General features: G+C 40.8%; 2 protein-coding genes across 6 annotated transcripts in view; one reads left to right on the top strand and one right to left on the bottom strand.

Moving 5' to 3' along the window:
- raf1b (Raf-1 proto-oncogene, serine/threonine kinase b) overlaps positions 1-11,019 on the bottom strand; it is a 34,275-nt gene extending 23,256 nt beyond the window's left edge. Inside the window, exons 1-3 of one of the 4 annotated variants that reach the window (XM_036559335.1) lie at positions 10,980-11,019; positions 9,061-9,170; positions 8,792-8,904 (exon numbers count right to left, since the gene is read on the bottom strand). The gene's annotated coding sequence lies outside the window, so the exon portion shown is untranslated. Of the gene's footprint in view, positions 1-3,405; positions 3,671-8,791; positions 9,517-10,979 lie in introns of those variants that run through there. The other 3 variants (XM_036559333.1, XM_036559332.1, XM_036559334.1) reach the window with 3 other exon arrangements.
- Positions 11,020-11,585: 566 nt separating this feature from the next.
- On the top strand, positions 11,586-15,728 carry cnbpb (CCHC-type zinc finger, nucleic acid binding protein b). Of its 2 annotated transcripts, none has more exons than XM_036559370.1 (5): positions 11,586-11,694; positions 13,555-13,679; positions 13,772-13,837; positions 13,984-14,182; positions 14,653-15,728. In XM_036559370.1, the coding sequence occupies exons 2-5, from the start codon at positions 13,577-13,579 to the stop codon at positions 14,768-14,770; spliced, it is 486 nt and encodes a 161-aa protein (XP_036415263.1). In that variant the 5' UTR covers positions 11,586-11,694; positions 13,555-13,576; the 3' UTR covers positions 14,771-15,728. The 2 variants fall into 2 exon arrangements, with proteins under 2 accessions (XP_036415263.1, XP_036415262.1); XM_036559369.1 differs by having other exon boundaries at positions 13,552-13,679.
- The last annotated feature ends 276 nt before the right edge of the window (positions 15,729-16,004 follow it).

Genomic DNA, 16,004 nt, shown 5'->3' with positions numbered 1-16,004 from the left:
TGTGTTTGGATTGTTTCAGAAAATGATCAACCAACTTCTAAGACTGAACTTTGGACGTGTGGACAAATATCCCTGCAGATATTTGACTCCTGAAAAGAATGGAAGCTGTAAAAAAAGCAGAAAGTGAGCAAATTTAATGCTAAGATTGTTTTGGAATTACATTTAGCTGTTGATTATTCTGTATAATGTTCGGTTAAACATGTTTTAAATAAATTTCAGTAGGGCACCTTTGCACAGTCAGGTTAATCTGGATGGCACTTCAAACAGATCTAAATTTTCCCATTTAGTTGGCTTTATCCACAAATACGCCCTTCACTGAAATTGTGCACTATAAGCAAAATAAGTACTTTAAAAGGGCAGTGTTGTCCTCATTTCCATCCACCCTGCAGAGCCACAGCTGATGCATCATTCTGACATTAGAAACTTGCTCAGCTGGTCTGTGCACTTACCAAAAGGCAAAAGTTGCACTGTTGATCTTTCCATAAGCATGCAGTTCCTCTATGAGTAAGCGCTTTAAATGACACAAGACTAAACCAGCAGATCACTGGTTTAAGCAAGAAAAAAAAAGCCTTTTTTGCACCCTCAAAATGTTTTCCCTGGGCGTCATGCAGACTAGAAAGGAAGTTATTCAATCCCTGTTTCTGCTACCTGATTCAGACCTTGAAGTATATCAAACATTGTTGGAAATGTTTTGTCTTGAACTTGCAAACACAAGTGTGCTAAAACTGGGCCAGTGCAGAATTCTGTTGTAGCAAACGCCTAAAACTGCACGATCTATCGTTTTCTAATCGTTATCACTGTATTTTATTACTGATGCAAAAGACTGCAATATGCAAATGAGCCTCTAACCAATCAGGCTTTTTCTTAGTGTGTCCTGTGAGCATTTTGACCAATCACAGATCCAGATGAGTATTTTGGGTGTTTTGATGAATCAAGGTACTCATTTAATCCAATGTACACTATTATTATGGTCAAAATAATCTTCAACTACATCACATTATTTAAACGCCAGTGCATTTTAATACATTGCAACACACAGGTTTACAGTATTGCGCAAAAGTCAGAGATCACCCATCGTTGGTTTCGTTTCCAGTCACTAAGCACAAAACAGCATTTGGAAAAAAAGTGGAAAGTATAAATTTAACATCAAATTATGTAACAGCTTCAATAACTAAATATGATCTCATTTTCCAGGATTTAGTCTGTCCATGCTTTGGCTTTATTCCAGCTTCCACCCTTTTTAGGAGACTCACTTTCAGTTTCTCAAACAAATCTGCAGACACACCTCCAAAGTTCAGTCTTAGAAGTTGATTGATCATTTTCTGCAGTAATCAAACACATTCAGTGATGCTGAAGTCTGGACTCTGGGGTGGTCAGTCCATTGTTCAGCTTCTTTGTTTGATGTCTCTGTCTCCTTTTCTCAGTGAGTCTTCTTGACAGCTACACATCCTTTCAGACCCACAGCGCTGAGTCGTCTTCTCACAGTGGAAGGATGGACAGAAACACCTGTGGATGTTTTCAGATCTGAAGCAGCTTGATTTTCTCCTCTCTCTCAAAGATGAAAGCTTTAAGTGCTGTTTATCTGATGGGGGCAGTTTTGGTGGTCTAGCAAGTCTTCCGGGTGGTTGTTAGGAGTCTCATTTTCTCTGTGGCTTTAAATCAGTTTCTGAACTCCAGTTTAAGACACTCCTGTTTTAACACTTATTTTCTCCTTCATAATGCAAGTGGGCCATCTTATATCTAATCCCCTCAGGGCTATCTCCTGAATATGAAGCCCTGCTGGTGACATCCCGTATAAATAAAAATAACGTGTGGCCACGAGTTAGTAAAGCATGGGAACGAGATCCTAACACATGACCACAACTTAGTAAGGCGCGGGAATGAGATAATTAAGCCTTGACCACAGCTTATAAGGCATGTTCCCATGCCTTACTAAGTCATGACAGGATGTCACCAGCAGGGCTCCGTACCTGAAAAATGAATAACCTGGAAATTAAACAAGTGAAAGGTGCACTCTGACTTCTGCACAGCACTAGAACTTGTAGCCAATCTTATTAAACACCTATATAGAATCAGAACAAGAATATATGCGGTACAATGTGAAACCACCCCAAACGCCACTTCCATGACTATTACAGTCACTTTCAAAGCTCCACTAATGATTCAATCCAGGCCAGATCAGGCCAGGCCACAAGCACTGCAACAACAGAGGCTTAAGGATAAGACGGCCAGATCCGCTGCAATGTACAATACGTACTTTACTCGTTCTCCATTTGTAAACAAGGAAACCCACAGTAAATCCTGATGTGGCACTGATTCAGCAGTTCCTCACTGGAGGGGGTTAGACTATTCTGTCCAATGCTGAAAGCAGATGGCACTTCTGAGATGTTCACTTCTAGACGAGTAAACAACTGAGGAGGAGAAAAAAAATATCTGACTAAGAAGGGCTGAGGTAGCTTTTTGAGCTTCTTTCAGCTCAAGCTGCAAACACAACATCCAAATCTGCAGTCGCCCTGAATTTGGTTGACACAATGTGGCCGGTTTACATTGCGGCTTTTGGTTTACAAGTCAAGAGACACGTAAGGAAGGAGAGGTCAACAGAAATCATGTGAGAAATGAATCCAAAAGCAAAGCCCAAAGACCAAGTATCAACACCGGCTTCAGTGCACTTCTGCATGTTCACATAAGTAGAAGCCACTAAAAGGATAAACCGCAGAAGGAGCAGAAGGAAAGAGGGCCCTGTTTTCAGAACACAATCCAGTTCTACCACTCTTATGTCTCCATTAGCTTTCAGACCACTTGAACATTAGGCATAAGGCCAAGTGCTAAAATAGCTAATGTTTGCTCTACTTCCTAGTAGTTCAGAAAGAATAATAACTGAGGCCTCGGGCAAACTATGAAGAGGGAGGGGGGCTCTTTAGCAAGTACATTGCAGCAGCAGTTATGCCAGCTACATTCAAGCTAAGCTTAGTCTGGGCCCAATCCATGTCCCACCAAACCAACAGAACTTCTAAATGAATGAAAAAGGCAACTTATAATGCAGTCTGCACTTCAAGGAAATCTCAGTGCACAAACAGAACTTTAAGTTTTCGAATTTTCCGTTCCACCTTAAATGGTGCGGCAGTTACATGTAACTGCCGCACCACTTAAGGTGGAACGGAAAATTCGAAAAAAAGAAGCCCACTTCAGTCAATTCAGGTAGTCACGGAAAGACTTTAACATACAAGACACGGTCATTTACCTTCGTTTGCATGCAGAGCAGCGGTTTCAGTGGACATTCAAAGTATTTTCACTAGTAACACGGCTAAAAGTTGTTTTATCAGAGCCAAACAATTCATCTATCTTCCTTTTTTGCTCAAGTTCAAGTCAAGTTTATGTCTGCAAGAGGGTGACTGAGTGCATTACCTCAAGCCTTCCAGTCAGCCACAGACGCAGTGGAAACATGCACGCAAAGCTCTCCTTAATGTTAAGTTTTTTCTGGTCCTAAACTTCAAAGTCTTCCATGCACAGCTGGCCAAAAAGCGTCCGCAACTGCAGGCTCACTGCGCTCGCGCTGAAGCTGGACAACGCCGCTGTGCATCGCAACGCCCGGCTAGACTGTTAAAGTGACACAAGTCGCTCTGTTTTGGAGGCGTGCGATCTGATCTACTCAGCACACAGAGAGCAGGGACTCTGCAGCTCCGCCATGAGTTCGAGTGGGAGAGGTGTCGGCGGTGTGACGTCATAGGACTTCCCTCTTTTTTTAAAGGCCCCACAGCATGAAAAGCCACACTTTCCACTTTTTCAACGAAAGACTTGGATTGTACGGAGCCCTGCTGGTGACATCCCGTATAAATAAAAATAACGCGTGGCCACGACTTAGTAATGTGTGGGAACGAGATAATTAAGTCACGGCCACAACTTAGTAAGGTGCGGAGCCCCGCTGGTGACATCCTGTATAAATAAAAATAATGCGTGGCCACCACTTAGTAAGGTGTGGGAATGAGATGATCAAGTCGTGGCCATGACTTAGTAAAGCGTAGAAACAAGATAATTAAGTCATGACCACGACTTAGTAAGGCATAGACAGAAGATAATTAAGTCATGGCCATGACTTAGTAAGGTGTGGGAACAAGATCTTAATGCGTGGCCAGGACTTAGTAAGGCATGGGAACAAGATCCTACTGCATGGCCTTGTGAAGTATGCATTCATGCATTCTCATGAGGCATGATCTCATTCTCATGCCTTAGTAGGTCGTGGCCACAACTTAATTATCTCATTCCTGCACCTTACTAAGTCATGGCCACGACTTAATCATCTCATTCCCATGCCTTACTAAGTCGTGGCCATGCATTAAGATCTTGTTCCCACGCATTAATAAGTTGTGGCCAAGCATTATTTTTATTTATACAGGATGTCATCATCAGGGCTCCGCAGTAAGGTGTGGGACCTAGATCATGCCATCTTAAGCTGTGGTCAAGGCTTAATTATCTCATTCCTATGCCTTACTATATGAAGCCCCGCTGCTGAAATCCTTTAAAAATAAAAATAATGAGTGGGAATGAGATAATTAAGTTGTGGCCACAACTTAGTAAGGCGTGGGAATTAGATGATTAAGTTGTGGCCATGACTTAGTAAGGAATGGGAATGAGATAATTCAGTCATTGCCACAACTTAGTAAGGCGTGGGAATGAGATAATTAAGTTGTGGCCCTGACCTAGTAAGGCATGCAAATGAAATAATTAAGTCATGGCCACGACTTAGTAAGGCATTGGAATGAGATGATTAAGTTGTGGCCATGAATTAGTAAGGCATGCAAATGAAATAATCAAGTCATGACCATGACTTAGTAAGGTGCAGGAATGAGATAATTAAGTTGTGGCCACGACCTACTAAGGCATGAGAATGAGATCATGCCTCATGAGAATGCATGAATGCATACTTCACAAGGCCATGCAGTAGGATCTTGTTCCCATGCCTTACTAAGTCATGGCCATGCATTAAGATCTTGTTCCCACACCTTACTAAGTCATGGCCATGACTTAATTATCTTCTGTCTATGCCTTACTAAGTTGTGGTCATGACTTAATTATCTTCTTTCTATGCCTTACTAAGTCATGGCCATGCATTGTTTTTATTTATACAGGATGTCACCAGCGGGCCTCCGTAGAACTTAACTCTCAGAGGTACTACTTGCTGGCCAGTGTCTGGACAAGGAATTTGCAGATGGCACCACAGTGGCTGGGTAAGATGCAAGAGACCGAAGCACAAGTGAGGTTGTATATATTGATCTGGACATAAGGTTTCATTAGGAGGAGACGGCTGTGGTGCAGAAGAGACATCTGACCTTCCTTCTGTCCAGAAGCAACAGAAGGAAGCAATACAGCAGGAGTTCCCAACTTTTTGCCCACACAACTAACCACGGAAGCTTTCATGGCCCACAAGAAGATTTGACCAGCCGGACTGTTTCAAATGCAAGCAAATGTAACAAAATAATCACTGTAGTCTATCAAATCTGACTTGACTGTATAATAATACAGCACATATAAAACACCAAAAATGTAGAATTGTCTGTCTGAAGCCATTTTCCATGACACTCTAAACAATCAAATAGTGAAGCGTTTTACACTGATTTGAACTTGCACTGAAAATATAAACATAACTAGCTAACTATGTCAGTTATGAATTTTAATAGATTACTGAGCTTGCCCAAAATGTGTAGGTATGAATATTTATCTCTAAAAACTGCATATGTTGTAAACATTTGTATGTATGTCTATTGTAATGAAGTTAAAACCAATAAAAATGACTGCTGAAGGACTTCTAGCAACATCACCATGGCCCACTGGGAAGTCGCAGCCCGTAGGTCGGAAATCCCTGCATTACAGGCTCTGCTGTGTCCACACTTTTGTGTGTGTGCTTGTGCTTTCCAAGCAATTAAAGATCAAATCCTTGGTTTTTGATGGTGGTGCTAAAGGAACTGAAAACCTTTCTAGAGCCATAAGTAACTCCCGCATTCCTAAACATGTCAATACACACATAATTATTAGAGATGGGACAATACAAAATTGTGTAACTGTATTGTGGCTCGCATATTATCATTGGGTTAATATATTAGTTTGGGGCAAGCATGCTAGATTGGCATGCACAATTATTATGATTGAGAGGTACATGTAGGATGTTCTAAGGAAAAATAGTCGCCAAAGAAAACTTTTTTTTTTACATTTATCACTATTTTACCATCATCATCTGTAGTTCATGAAATGACAAAAAAAGTGTAAAAGTGCAAATTAGAACCTAAAAAGAATGGAATTCATTGCACAGGATGACCAAGACATTGTATTTTGCTGCATATACCGTAATAATTCCAGTATCTTTATTTTATGTGAACTACTTTATTTATTGGCTGTGTTTTTTGGCCCAATTGACCAAAATTTCGGTTTCAGTTTTTGGCCAAGGATGTTCATTTCGGTGTGTGACTGACAGTTATAAAATGGATAGTTCCGCTCCTAAAATCTGATTGTAACATCCACAACATCTGTTGTAAAATCCACAACAAACACACACCTATGACCGCCTAACAGCAACTGAACTCTGTATTACTGCGCTACAGCACTAAAAAACCCTGTCGTTGATGGAATGATGTTTGACTCTCATGCTGCTCACATGGACCACTGAGTATCTTGAAAAAGTAAGAACCTGTTTTTTGTTTAAACTGAGGGGCTGGAGACTTACATTCTTAACTAGAACTAGGCTGGCCAGCTAGCTAACAGGCTAAAAGATAGCCAACAGCCTAAACACCTCCATCATTGATATCACAGGCTTGAATTAAAGTACTTTCAATATGATTAACTGTAGTTAATCGGCAGTATAAAAGTCTAAAAAATGTCACTTGAATGTCCTAGACACTTTAAATGTCAGTCAAAAGTTGAGTCAAACCCAGGCTGAATCCCAAACGGCTCTGTATTCCCTTAATAGTGTGCTAGCTATGAAAGTTTTGAAATTCTAGACTCTGCAGCCAAATAATGCATCATTCCCCCAAGTGACTATTTCTTAGCTATATTTTGCACCGTTGTAGTGTAGTGCACTATGTAGGGAGCAAGGAGCCATTAAATATTTAGCCCCAGTAAGAGAAGAGGAGCGCCGCTGGATTGGTGTAAATAAGACTCGTGGTGGTAATTTGGTGACCAAAAAGTCCTTATAAAGCGAAAGTGTTTGCATTAAACGGTGCTGTGTTATCATTTGTTCATTATTATACGACAAAAAGTTCAAAAACCCATGATATGACTGCAATATACAGCGATGGGCGACCGAACATTCTCCTCATTTAGCGGTCCATGTTTGCTTGGCGACAATACCATGCTCTAAACAAACTACATTTCTTGGCGGAATACCTGTTTATGTTGATTATTAATAACAAATTATTATTATTGCCTAAGAACACCCTATCCGTAATAAAATCGCAGGCCACTCATGGCTTACTGCTTTATTATACTTGATTTCAGAAGAAACAATGGATGAGCCAGTGTCTACAAACATTTGGATCTATGGTCCAATGCTGGTTTCAATGCTATTCCCGTGCATGCTTACTTCTATATCTGTTTTTTTCTTTGAGCATCTAAATTGCTCATTGTTCTTCCACAACATCACAGAGTTTATTTATGCCTTCTGTCTATAAAAGAAAGCAGTGAATTTTAAGGTTAAAACTAAGAGTATCATTTCACTTATATGGCTAATTTTGTCATTCAGAGTGGTTTGGTGAGAAAAGAACCTTTAAAATCCCCCTCACAGGAAGTTATTACATGAAATGGTTGTGAGCACTCAGAGACATTGTTTTACATTAGTTTTGAGATTGATTCATGGCTAAGGGGTAAATGCTGGGCATTGTGTCCCCAAAGAAAACTTGTTTCAGATTTACCACTGTTTTATTATTATGTACATTACATAGAAAAAAAAACATTTAGGTTCACTGGTCATTTTGAATAGTAAATAAAATGGATATATTTGTGTTGCAGACAACATGACAGCCTAGTTCCTCTAACAAGATTTTAGAGTTAGTATGTTTCTCTAAAATGAACCACATCTCACGAAACTACTCTGAATAGCTCTGTATTCGATTAAATGATTGCAGAAATTTTGAAAAACTGGTGGAGTTCCCTTTGAAAGCCACTACAGCAACATTGGCGGCCAAAGAATCCAAATTAAAATGGCACAATGAGTCAAAAAGCGCAAACAAACACAAATAAAATAAATACAGTAATGTATGTTTGATCTTCAATCTCTTTTTTGCTTCGACTAAATTGTAAATATAGTTTACATGTAAAAACATGCAACCCACACACGAAAGACATCATTTTTGTGTAAATTAACAGTGCCATCAGCTGGCCACTGAGCTATATCTCAACCACGGCCATGACACAGCTTGGATTTAACATACATTAATACATCTATTTCACTAAATACATTGAAAAGTAACAGAATAAAATTCATATAAAAAGGGGTTTTTGCTTTTATTCCTAAGGTGTTTTGTCTGGCCATGCTGGACTGTATGAGTATAGTTCTAGGACTTAAACTGAATTATGATCAAAAATAAACAGAAACATTTAAAAAAAAAGCCTGTTTAGTTCCCACTTTCATGAGTATTTCAAGTTCAGATTCAACAGTATTCTACTTAATACAATCATATGCACTGTATTAGTGCTTTTATTCTGCTTTTTAATATAAAAAAATCATGCTTTGGTTTCTGTTAAAGCTGTCCAATAATGTTCGTATATGATTAGATTCAAATATGCAGGTCCAAACATTACTTACCAGAATCATGCAGGGTCAAGCGAAGCAGTCCATGATTAACTTTCACCTCAAAAACAACCGAAAACCAGCGTCCACTTTTATATTCCTCGTTAGACACCATGGCCTACAAAAACCTGTTCAAAGAACACACTAAATCAAGTCACTTTAACATTTCACTACGTAGAACTTAGATGCTGCATGTGAAATACTGAAGGCATTGCGGCCCGCGGAGCAGGTGAACGAAAGCCCTCTCTCCAAATCCCAGGACATCACTAATGCACACAGCTCACATGGTCAGGGGAACGGAGACGGGGCGGAGGGAGTGGGGACGACATCCTCACCACTGAGATTTAAGGCGTTCCCTCAAGCTTGCATCAACTGTAGAACCGGCAAGTCAACACTATGAGAGAAAACAAAGCCTCTGCTGAGAGCTGTGGTAGAAAGTCTAATGATCATGATGTCATACTTCCCATGCACTCAGAACCAGCTTCAGGAGAACATGTCATTTAAATAACATGCAAAACAGAACTCTGGCCCAGAACTGCATGTATTGTGTTCCTCCTAAAGCTGTTCATTATAGTCTTCCAGAGAGCTGAACTGAAGCCTTGATATGCAAAACCACCTTAACAGCGGGAGACAACAGCTCCAACTGTATTGATCGGGGAGAGAGATGCTACTGATTCTGCCCCATCAGTAAGATGACTCCTCTCTCTCTCTCTCTCTCTCTCTCTCTCTCTTCTTTTTCTTCCTCTCTCTGCCTCTCTCTCTACCTCTTTTTCTCCTTCTATCTCTGCCTTTCTCTCTTTATGTCTCTTTTTCTTTTTCTTCCTCTCTCTGCCTCTTTACCTTTTTTCTCCTTCTCTTTCTGCCTCTTTATCTGTCTCTCTCTCATTTCTTTTTGTTTTCTTCCTCTCTCTTTACCTCTTTTTTCTCCTACTCTCTCTGCCTCTTCCTCTCTTTATCTCTTTTCTTCCTTTTTCTTCTCTCTCTGCACCTCTTTTTCTCCTACTCTCTGCTTCTTCCTCTCTTTATGTGTCTCTCTTCTTTTTCTTCCTCTCTCTGCCTCTCTTTACCTATTTTTTCGCCTTCTCTTTCTGCCTTTCTCTCTTTATCTGTCTTATTTCTTTTTTTTCTTCCTCTCTTTACCCCTTTCTATCTATCTATTACGCCTCTCTCACTCTTTCTCTCTCTCCGTTCTGATAAACATCATCATAAACACACGCTACAGCACCTTCATATGTAAAGCACGCATGCGCAAACCATAATAAAAGATTCAGTTTGATGCCACAGACTCTCAGTTGCGAATCAGAAGAAACTTCGGTGGATTAAAATGCAGCCTAATCATCATTTATTAAAGAACACCATCCCCGCAGTCAAGATGCACCAACATTTAGCATGAATAATTTAGTTGGTGGCAGGAAAAACCACCAGAAACGGAGCTTTTGCGACTGAAGAGCAGCCATCGCTACACAGCAGGTCCGCTTATTAACGCTTTATTGGCCTGGCTACTGGAGGTAACGCTGGCAATACGGCTGTGTGGAGAAGTTCTCAGTCGTTTTCATCCCTCTCATAAACACTGAGCCAACATGAAAGGAGAGAAAACTGCCCCCACACAACAGCGCCGCCCTCGCAGGTTACGTTTGTTTACGTTTTCATTCGGTTTCAATCGACGGATTTCATCAGGAGGGCGTAATTTCTTTCCCACCTGTACTCGGACAAGCCCCGCCCCTCAGGCGCTCTGATTGGCTAATAGCGCAAACGCACAAGCAACCGGGCCTTATTAAACTTCCAGCCCACATTTAGAACAGAAGTGTTCATTTTGCACAAAATATCCAAGAAAAATGGACCATATATGTTTTGAATATTACTATTGTAAAGTATTTTGGAAAGATTTATCCAATATTTTAAAAGTTAATCTGGTTACAGTGTAGACATAAACCTTAGAGCTGTGATTATTGGTTTCAACTGTAGTGCGTCTTCTGTTGCTATTGTTTTTTTGGTTTCTTTGGTTGATGCTATTGACTACTTATGCCTGTAGCCTATCTTTAATATAGATGTCCTTTATTGTAATGTTATATATTGTATTATGTTATATAATGAGAGGATCAGACAGTTAATAATTTATAAAAATACAGATAATTAATTCATTTCTGTGAAGCACTTTGTAGCTCTGTCTTAGAAAAGTGCTATATAAATAAAGTTTACTTACTCACACAGCAGTGCTGCTGTAGTTTTTAAACACTGTCCACTCACTGTCCAATCTATTAGACACTCCTTCCTTGTTGGTTCACCTTGTAGACAGTTTGTGTTGGTCATCCTCTAGTCCTTCATCAGTGGTCACAAGACGCTGCCCACAGGACGCTGTTGGCTGGATATTTTTGGTTCTCAGTCCAGCAGCACTGCTGTGTCTGATCCACTCGTGCTAGCACAACACACACTAACACGCCACCACCTGCTAAGTGTCACTCCAGTGTTGAGAATGATTCACCACCCAAATAATACCCTGCTTTGTTGTGGTCCTGTGGGGTCCTGACCATTGAAAAACAAGGTGACAAAGTATGCAGAGAAACTACAGTCTGTAATTGTAGAGCTACAATGTGCTCCTATATGGTAAATGGAGCTGATAAAATGATGAAAATGACAATGAGTGTAGACACAAGGAGGTGGTTTTAATGTTATGACTAAAATAAGAACTTCTAGCCAATCCTAGTCCAGGAGGCCGCTGCTCGCAGCCAATCCCAGCGCAGGAGGGCGGGTCCTGTCGGAATACAAGCGGGGAAAGAAACTTAACGCCGTTTGAAGGCTGCGAGCCGTGTGCAAAAGCGTGAGCGGGAGGGGCTGCGAGCGTGCCGTGTGCAAACCGCGTGTGGCGCAGCGCGGAGAGGAGGAACCGAACATAAACAGCAACGACTCACGTAGCCGAGGTGAGTGCCTTTAAAAGGACGAAAATGCGAAAAATAACACGGTGCACACGGTGCGCGACACCGTCGCCCGGTCCGAGGGGGTCGGCGTTCTCTTAAAACAGCCGAGAAATGGCAAACTGAGCCGAACCGCTGTGGCGGAATGTGTCGAGAAGGTAAACATGTGAATTTTTTCGGCCTACTGCGTTTTTTTTACTCGCTCCGAGGCGGGAAAAGCGGGAAAAAAGTCCCTGAGCGGAGTCAGATAAAACGTCTCTGTCGGTTTATGAGCCCTTAAACGTAAATCCCAGATTTTAAAGAAGGGCGAGTAGCTGAAGAATAGATTTAAAATGTCGCCGTGGGACTGGCTCTGTTTACTGGGGTCCGTGGGTGGAAACTCTGCGGGGAACCGAAAGACAACTGAACGCGGTGAGTCGACGAGCGGAGAAGGAGAGGAAATGTTAGAAAACGTATATTTAACCTTTTTTTCTTTGCTAAAGTGAGGGCTTTCCGTCATTACAAAAGGCCATACTCATCCCTCTGCTGAAAAAAAGAACAAAAACAACACGAGGCTGAAGTCAGCGTCCAATTCGCCAGCTTCTAGTTCGAATTTTCCCGTTCCACCTTAAATGGTGCATCTGTTACATTCTGGCGCCTCAGACCTTTTAAGGTGGAACGGGCAAATTCGAACAAGAAGCTGGTGAATTGTAAGCTAACTTCAGCCTCGTTTGAGCGGTGACCTCAACGGACTGGCACTTGAGCTAACTGGTTAGCTTAGTTAGCTGCTCTCAGTTTCCAAAGACACATGCTGTCAGTGTAGCTGGCTGAGCTAATCAAGTGAGAGTGAGGAATAGCTTTTTGTTTATATTGGGGCAGAAATGTCTTTTACTGTTTTGTTGTTATAACAGTTATAATGATTATAGTTGTTATAATGTTATAACAGTATTATAATATGTGGAGAAAAATATATAGCTATTTAGTAATCAAGGTTTTCCACAATTATGACTTAGTATCTCAAAATTACTTACTATCTCATAATGATGAGAACTTTCTCATCATTATGAGATGCCAAGTTGTGATTGGCAGTCATTATTATGAGATGCTAAGTCATAGTTAAGAGATTGAATCTTATTATAATGAGATACTAAGTCGTAATTGAGAAGTCATAATCATGAGATTGTAGGTCATAGTAATGATATGGTAAGTTATTGTTATAAGATGATAAGTCATGATAATGAGATACTGAGTCATAATTATGGAAAACGACTTACTAAAGGGTTGTTTATTTTTTTCCGGTAGTGGAAACAGCCTTTTATGGAGAATAAGAAGCCTGACATGGAAAACCTCACTCACATCATGCTCCTTTGCATGCTAGCTAAAGCCCTGCCTGTGGTCTGAAATGATGTTTTTGTAAGTTAACTTGCACTTCGTAATAGATTTGTATGTGGTCATGGCATGAACATGACAAAGACTCACGTTTTCAAGTCTTCTAAAGGCATTAAAAACCTCAGTGCTGTATTACTTTGACACTTCTTCAGTGGTTAATTGACATGTGCTTGCACCCCTATCTTTCCCACTCACTTATTTCTCCTGTTCAGTGGTCATATCGCTTGGAAAACACTTGGCCCTCAGCCCTTAAATGTTCCTGATACCTGGAAACATTAATGACTGAGGTTTGGCACATATGGTCAAACGTGCACTACTTTCCTATACTAAGGCAGTTCATTTCTGCAGATGGTGTGTCAGCAGGTCCATGTGCCTGCCCTGCCCTGCCCTGTCCTGTCCCCTGAGGACATTTAGGGCTTTTTTTTCCCAGCTTCCTCATTTTTTCAGAAGGTCTTTCCTACTACAGGTAGGTTATAACGTAGAATTCTTCTTCAGCAGCTTTAGGTTGCAGTTTGAGGAGATGAGCAGCAACGAGTGCTTTGGGTGCGGCCGTACTGGCCACTGGATCAAGAACTGTCCGAACGCTGGCCGTGGACGTGGCAAAGGTCGTGGAAGGGGAAAAGGTGAAAAGTTGGAACTGTAATAGCTGTTTAGTCCTGTATTAGTGTTTCTGGTCTGTTCTGTTGATTTAACACATTGTTTGGTTCCTGTGTAGATCTTTTCTGCTACCGTTGTGGGGAGCCAGGCCATGTTGCAAGAGACTGTGAAAGGACTGAGGATGGTAAGGAATCCCGTGTGGTGTATCTGCAGTTATTTTTGATTTATTGCTTATGTATTACTAGTTTAAAAGCATGTCAGTTTGACTTGTATGCATTTTAGTAACTTTTTAATTAGCAACTTTAAAAGTTTATGGCAATTATTTTGCAGCCTGCTACAATTGTGGAAGGGGTGGCCACATCTCCAGAGACTGCAAGGAGCCTAAAAAGGAGAGGGAGCAGGTGTGTTACAACTGTGGCAAGGCTGGCCATGTGGCCCGGGACTGTGATCATGCCAACGAGCAGAAGTGCTACTCTTGTGGGGGCTTTGGACACATCCAAAAAGGCTGTGAAAAAGTCAAGTGCTACAGGTAAATGTGCTGCTTAATGAGGCTTACTAACCTTCCTAACTCAAAGGAATTGTGGGTGCACTTCTGTTTCCACATGTCTTATGGTAACAAACAAAGTAATAAACAAAACAATTTGTCTTCATTTCTATTATACTAAATAATAAGGCTTAGATTTTGGACAAAAGGACACAAAAGAGGTATATCAGCTATATATATATATATAAAATATTTATTTATTTACATTTAGAGCATTTAGCAGACGCTCTTATCCAGAGCGACTTACAAAAAGTGCTTTGTCTATCCAGAGAAAGTATCTTTGCTAGTTACCAATAGGTTAGAGAGAAAGCCAGTCCTGAGCTCAGGACTCATATATGTGTATGTGTGTGTATATATATAATATATAAGACTCTGTGAGTGATTTGTCTCTGTTTAAGGCATATTGTTCTTCTAAATACTGTGCATTCCCTCATCTATTGTGTGTCTCCTTTTAGGTGTGGTGAGATCGGCCACGTTGCTGTTCAGTGCAGTAAGGCAAGCGAAATCAACTGCTACAACTGCGGCAAATCCGGGCACCTGGCAAAAGAATGCACCATCGAGGCCACCGCTTAATCCCGTTTTCCTGGTCGCCCCTCCTTTTTCTGATTGATGGTTGTATTATTTTCTCTGAATCCTCTTCACTGGCCAAAGGTTGGCAGATAGAGGCTAGTCCCAGGCCAGTGAGCTCTTGACATGTAAAAGGAGGAAAGGGGTGGAAAAAGAAAACAAAATTTCCACTTTCTGCATTTAATACAAAAAAATGTTTATGTTTAGTTTGGTAGAGGTGTTATGTATAATGCTTTGTTAAAGAACCCCCTTTCCATGCCACTGGTGAACAGGGATGAATGAGTTGAGTGGGAAATGATGTCGACTCGGCCTCTCCGGGCTCGTCGAGCGGAGCCTCAGCGAGTGACCGGGGAGGAAAAAACAAAAATAAGAAGTGTGAACTTCTGGGTATGATTTGCTTTTTGTTTTATCAATGGGGAAGAGTTAGGCTAAGAGTGATTGACCTGGAAAAAAAGCAGTACAGGACTCAGCGGTCAGATCTGTCCGGGCCCAACCAGCAGTACGCAGCTACGTGGAGAAAACTGTAACAAAAAGTACTATTGACGAGCAAGTTTACAGCACATTATGAGGAGAAACAAGAAACAATTTCAGAAAACTACATTCTTTGTGTAAAGTAAGTTGTTGGACTGTGCGGAGCAGCTAAGTTGTTGAAATAATCAAGTGTATGATCCCATGATTGCAGCGCAGTTCTGGTCATTTTACCCAAGGAGCAAAGGAGAAAAGAAAAAAAAGCTGAAATGTAACAGAAGTAGGGCGGAATAAATAAGATTCGGAGTCAGGAGAATGTTTTCACAGAAATCAAAATGTTATTTTTGTACAATATCACTTAGACTACTGTAAAAAAATATCATTTGCTTGTACTCAGTTTTTAAGTCGGAAGGTAAATGCAACTGAAGTCCTAGAACATAGAAATGTAATTTTAAACTATCAATAAAGCTGGAGGAGGAAGGGGAGTGAGACTGAAGCTTCTTTTCTGAGTTGCCTCTTTTGAACCCGCTGCTAAAAATATCCAAAACTACTTTGATCTGTTTCACATCAAACGGTTCTGTTGTCTCCAACTTGTCAAATGCAGAGATGATTATTGCAGATGCAGTTTTTTTTAACCTAACCACACATGCAGAAATACTTTCAATGCAAATGTAAGATGTGATCAGCACTTTGATAAAGTGACAAACACAGGAAGAACTTTAAGGTGCTGATGCTGCACACAAAAGACTTCAAAATAATAGTTCAGTAGTGA

Source organism: Colossoma macropomum, unplaced genomic scaffold (genome assembly GCF_904425465.1).
Source record: "Colossoma macropomum unplaced genomic scaffold, Colossoma_macropomum, whole genome shotgun sequence".
NCBI lineage: Eukaryota > Metazoa > Chordata > Actinopteri > Characiformes > Serrasalmidae > Colossoma > Colossoma macropomum.
Note: the sequence above shows the minus strand (reverse complement) of the source record. Positions and strands in the feature narration are given on the sequence as shown.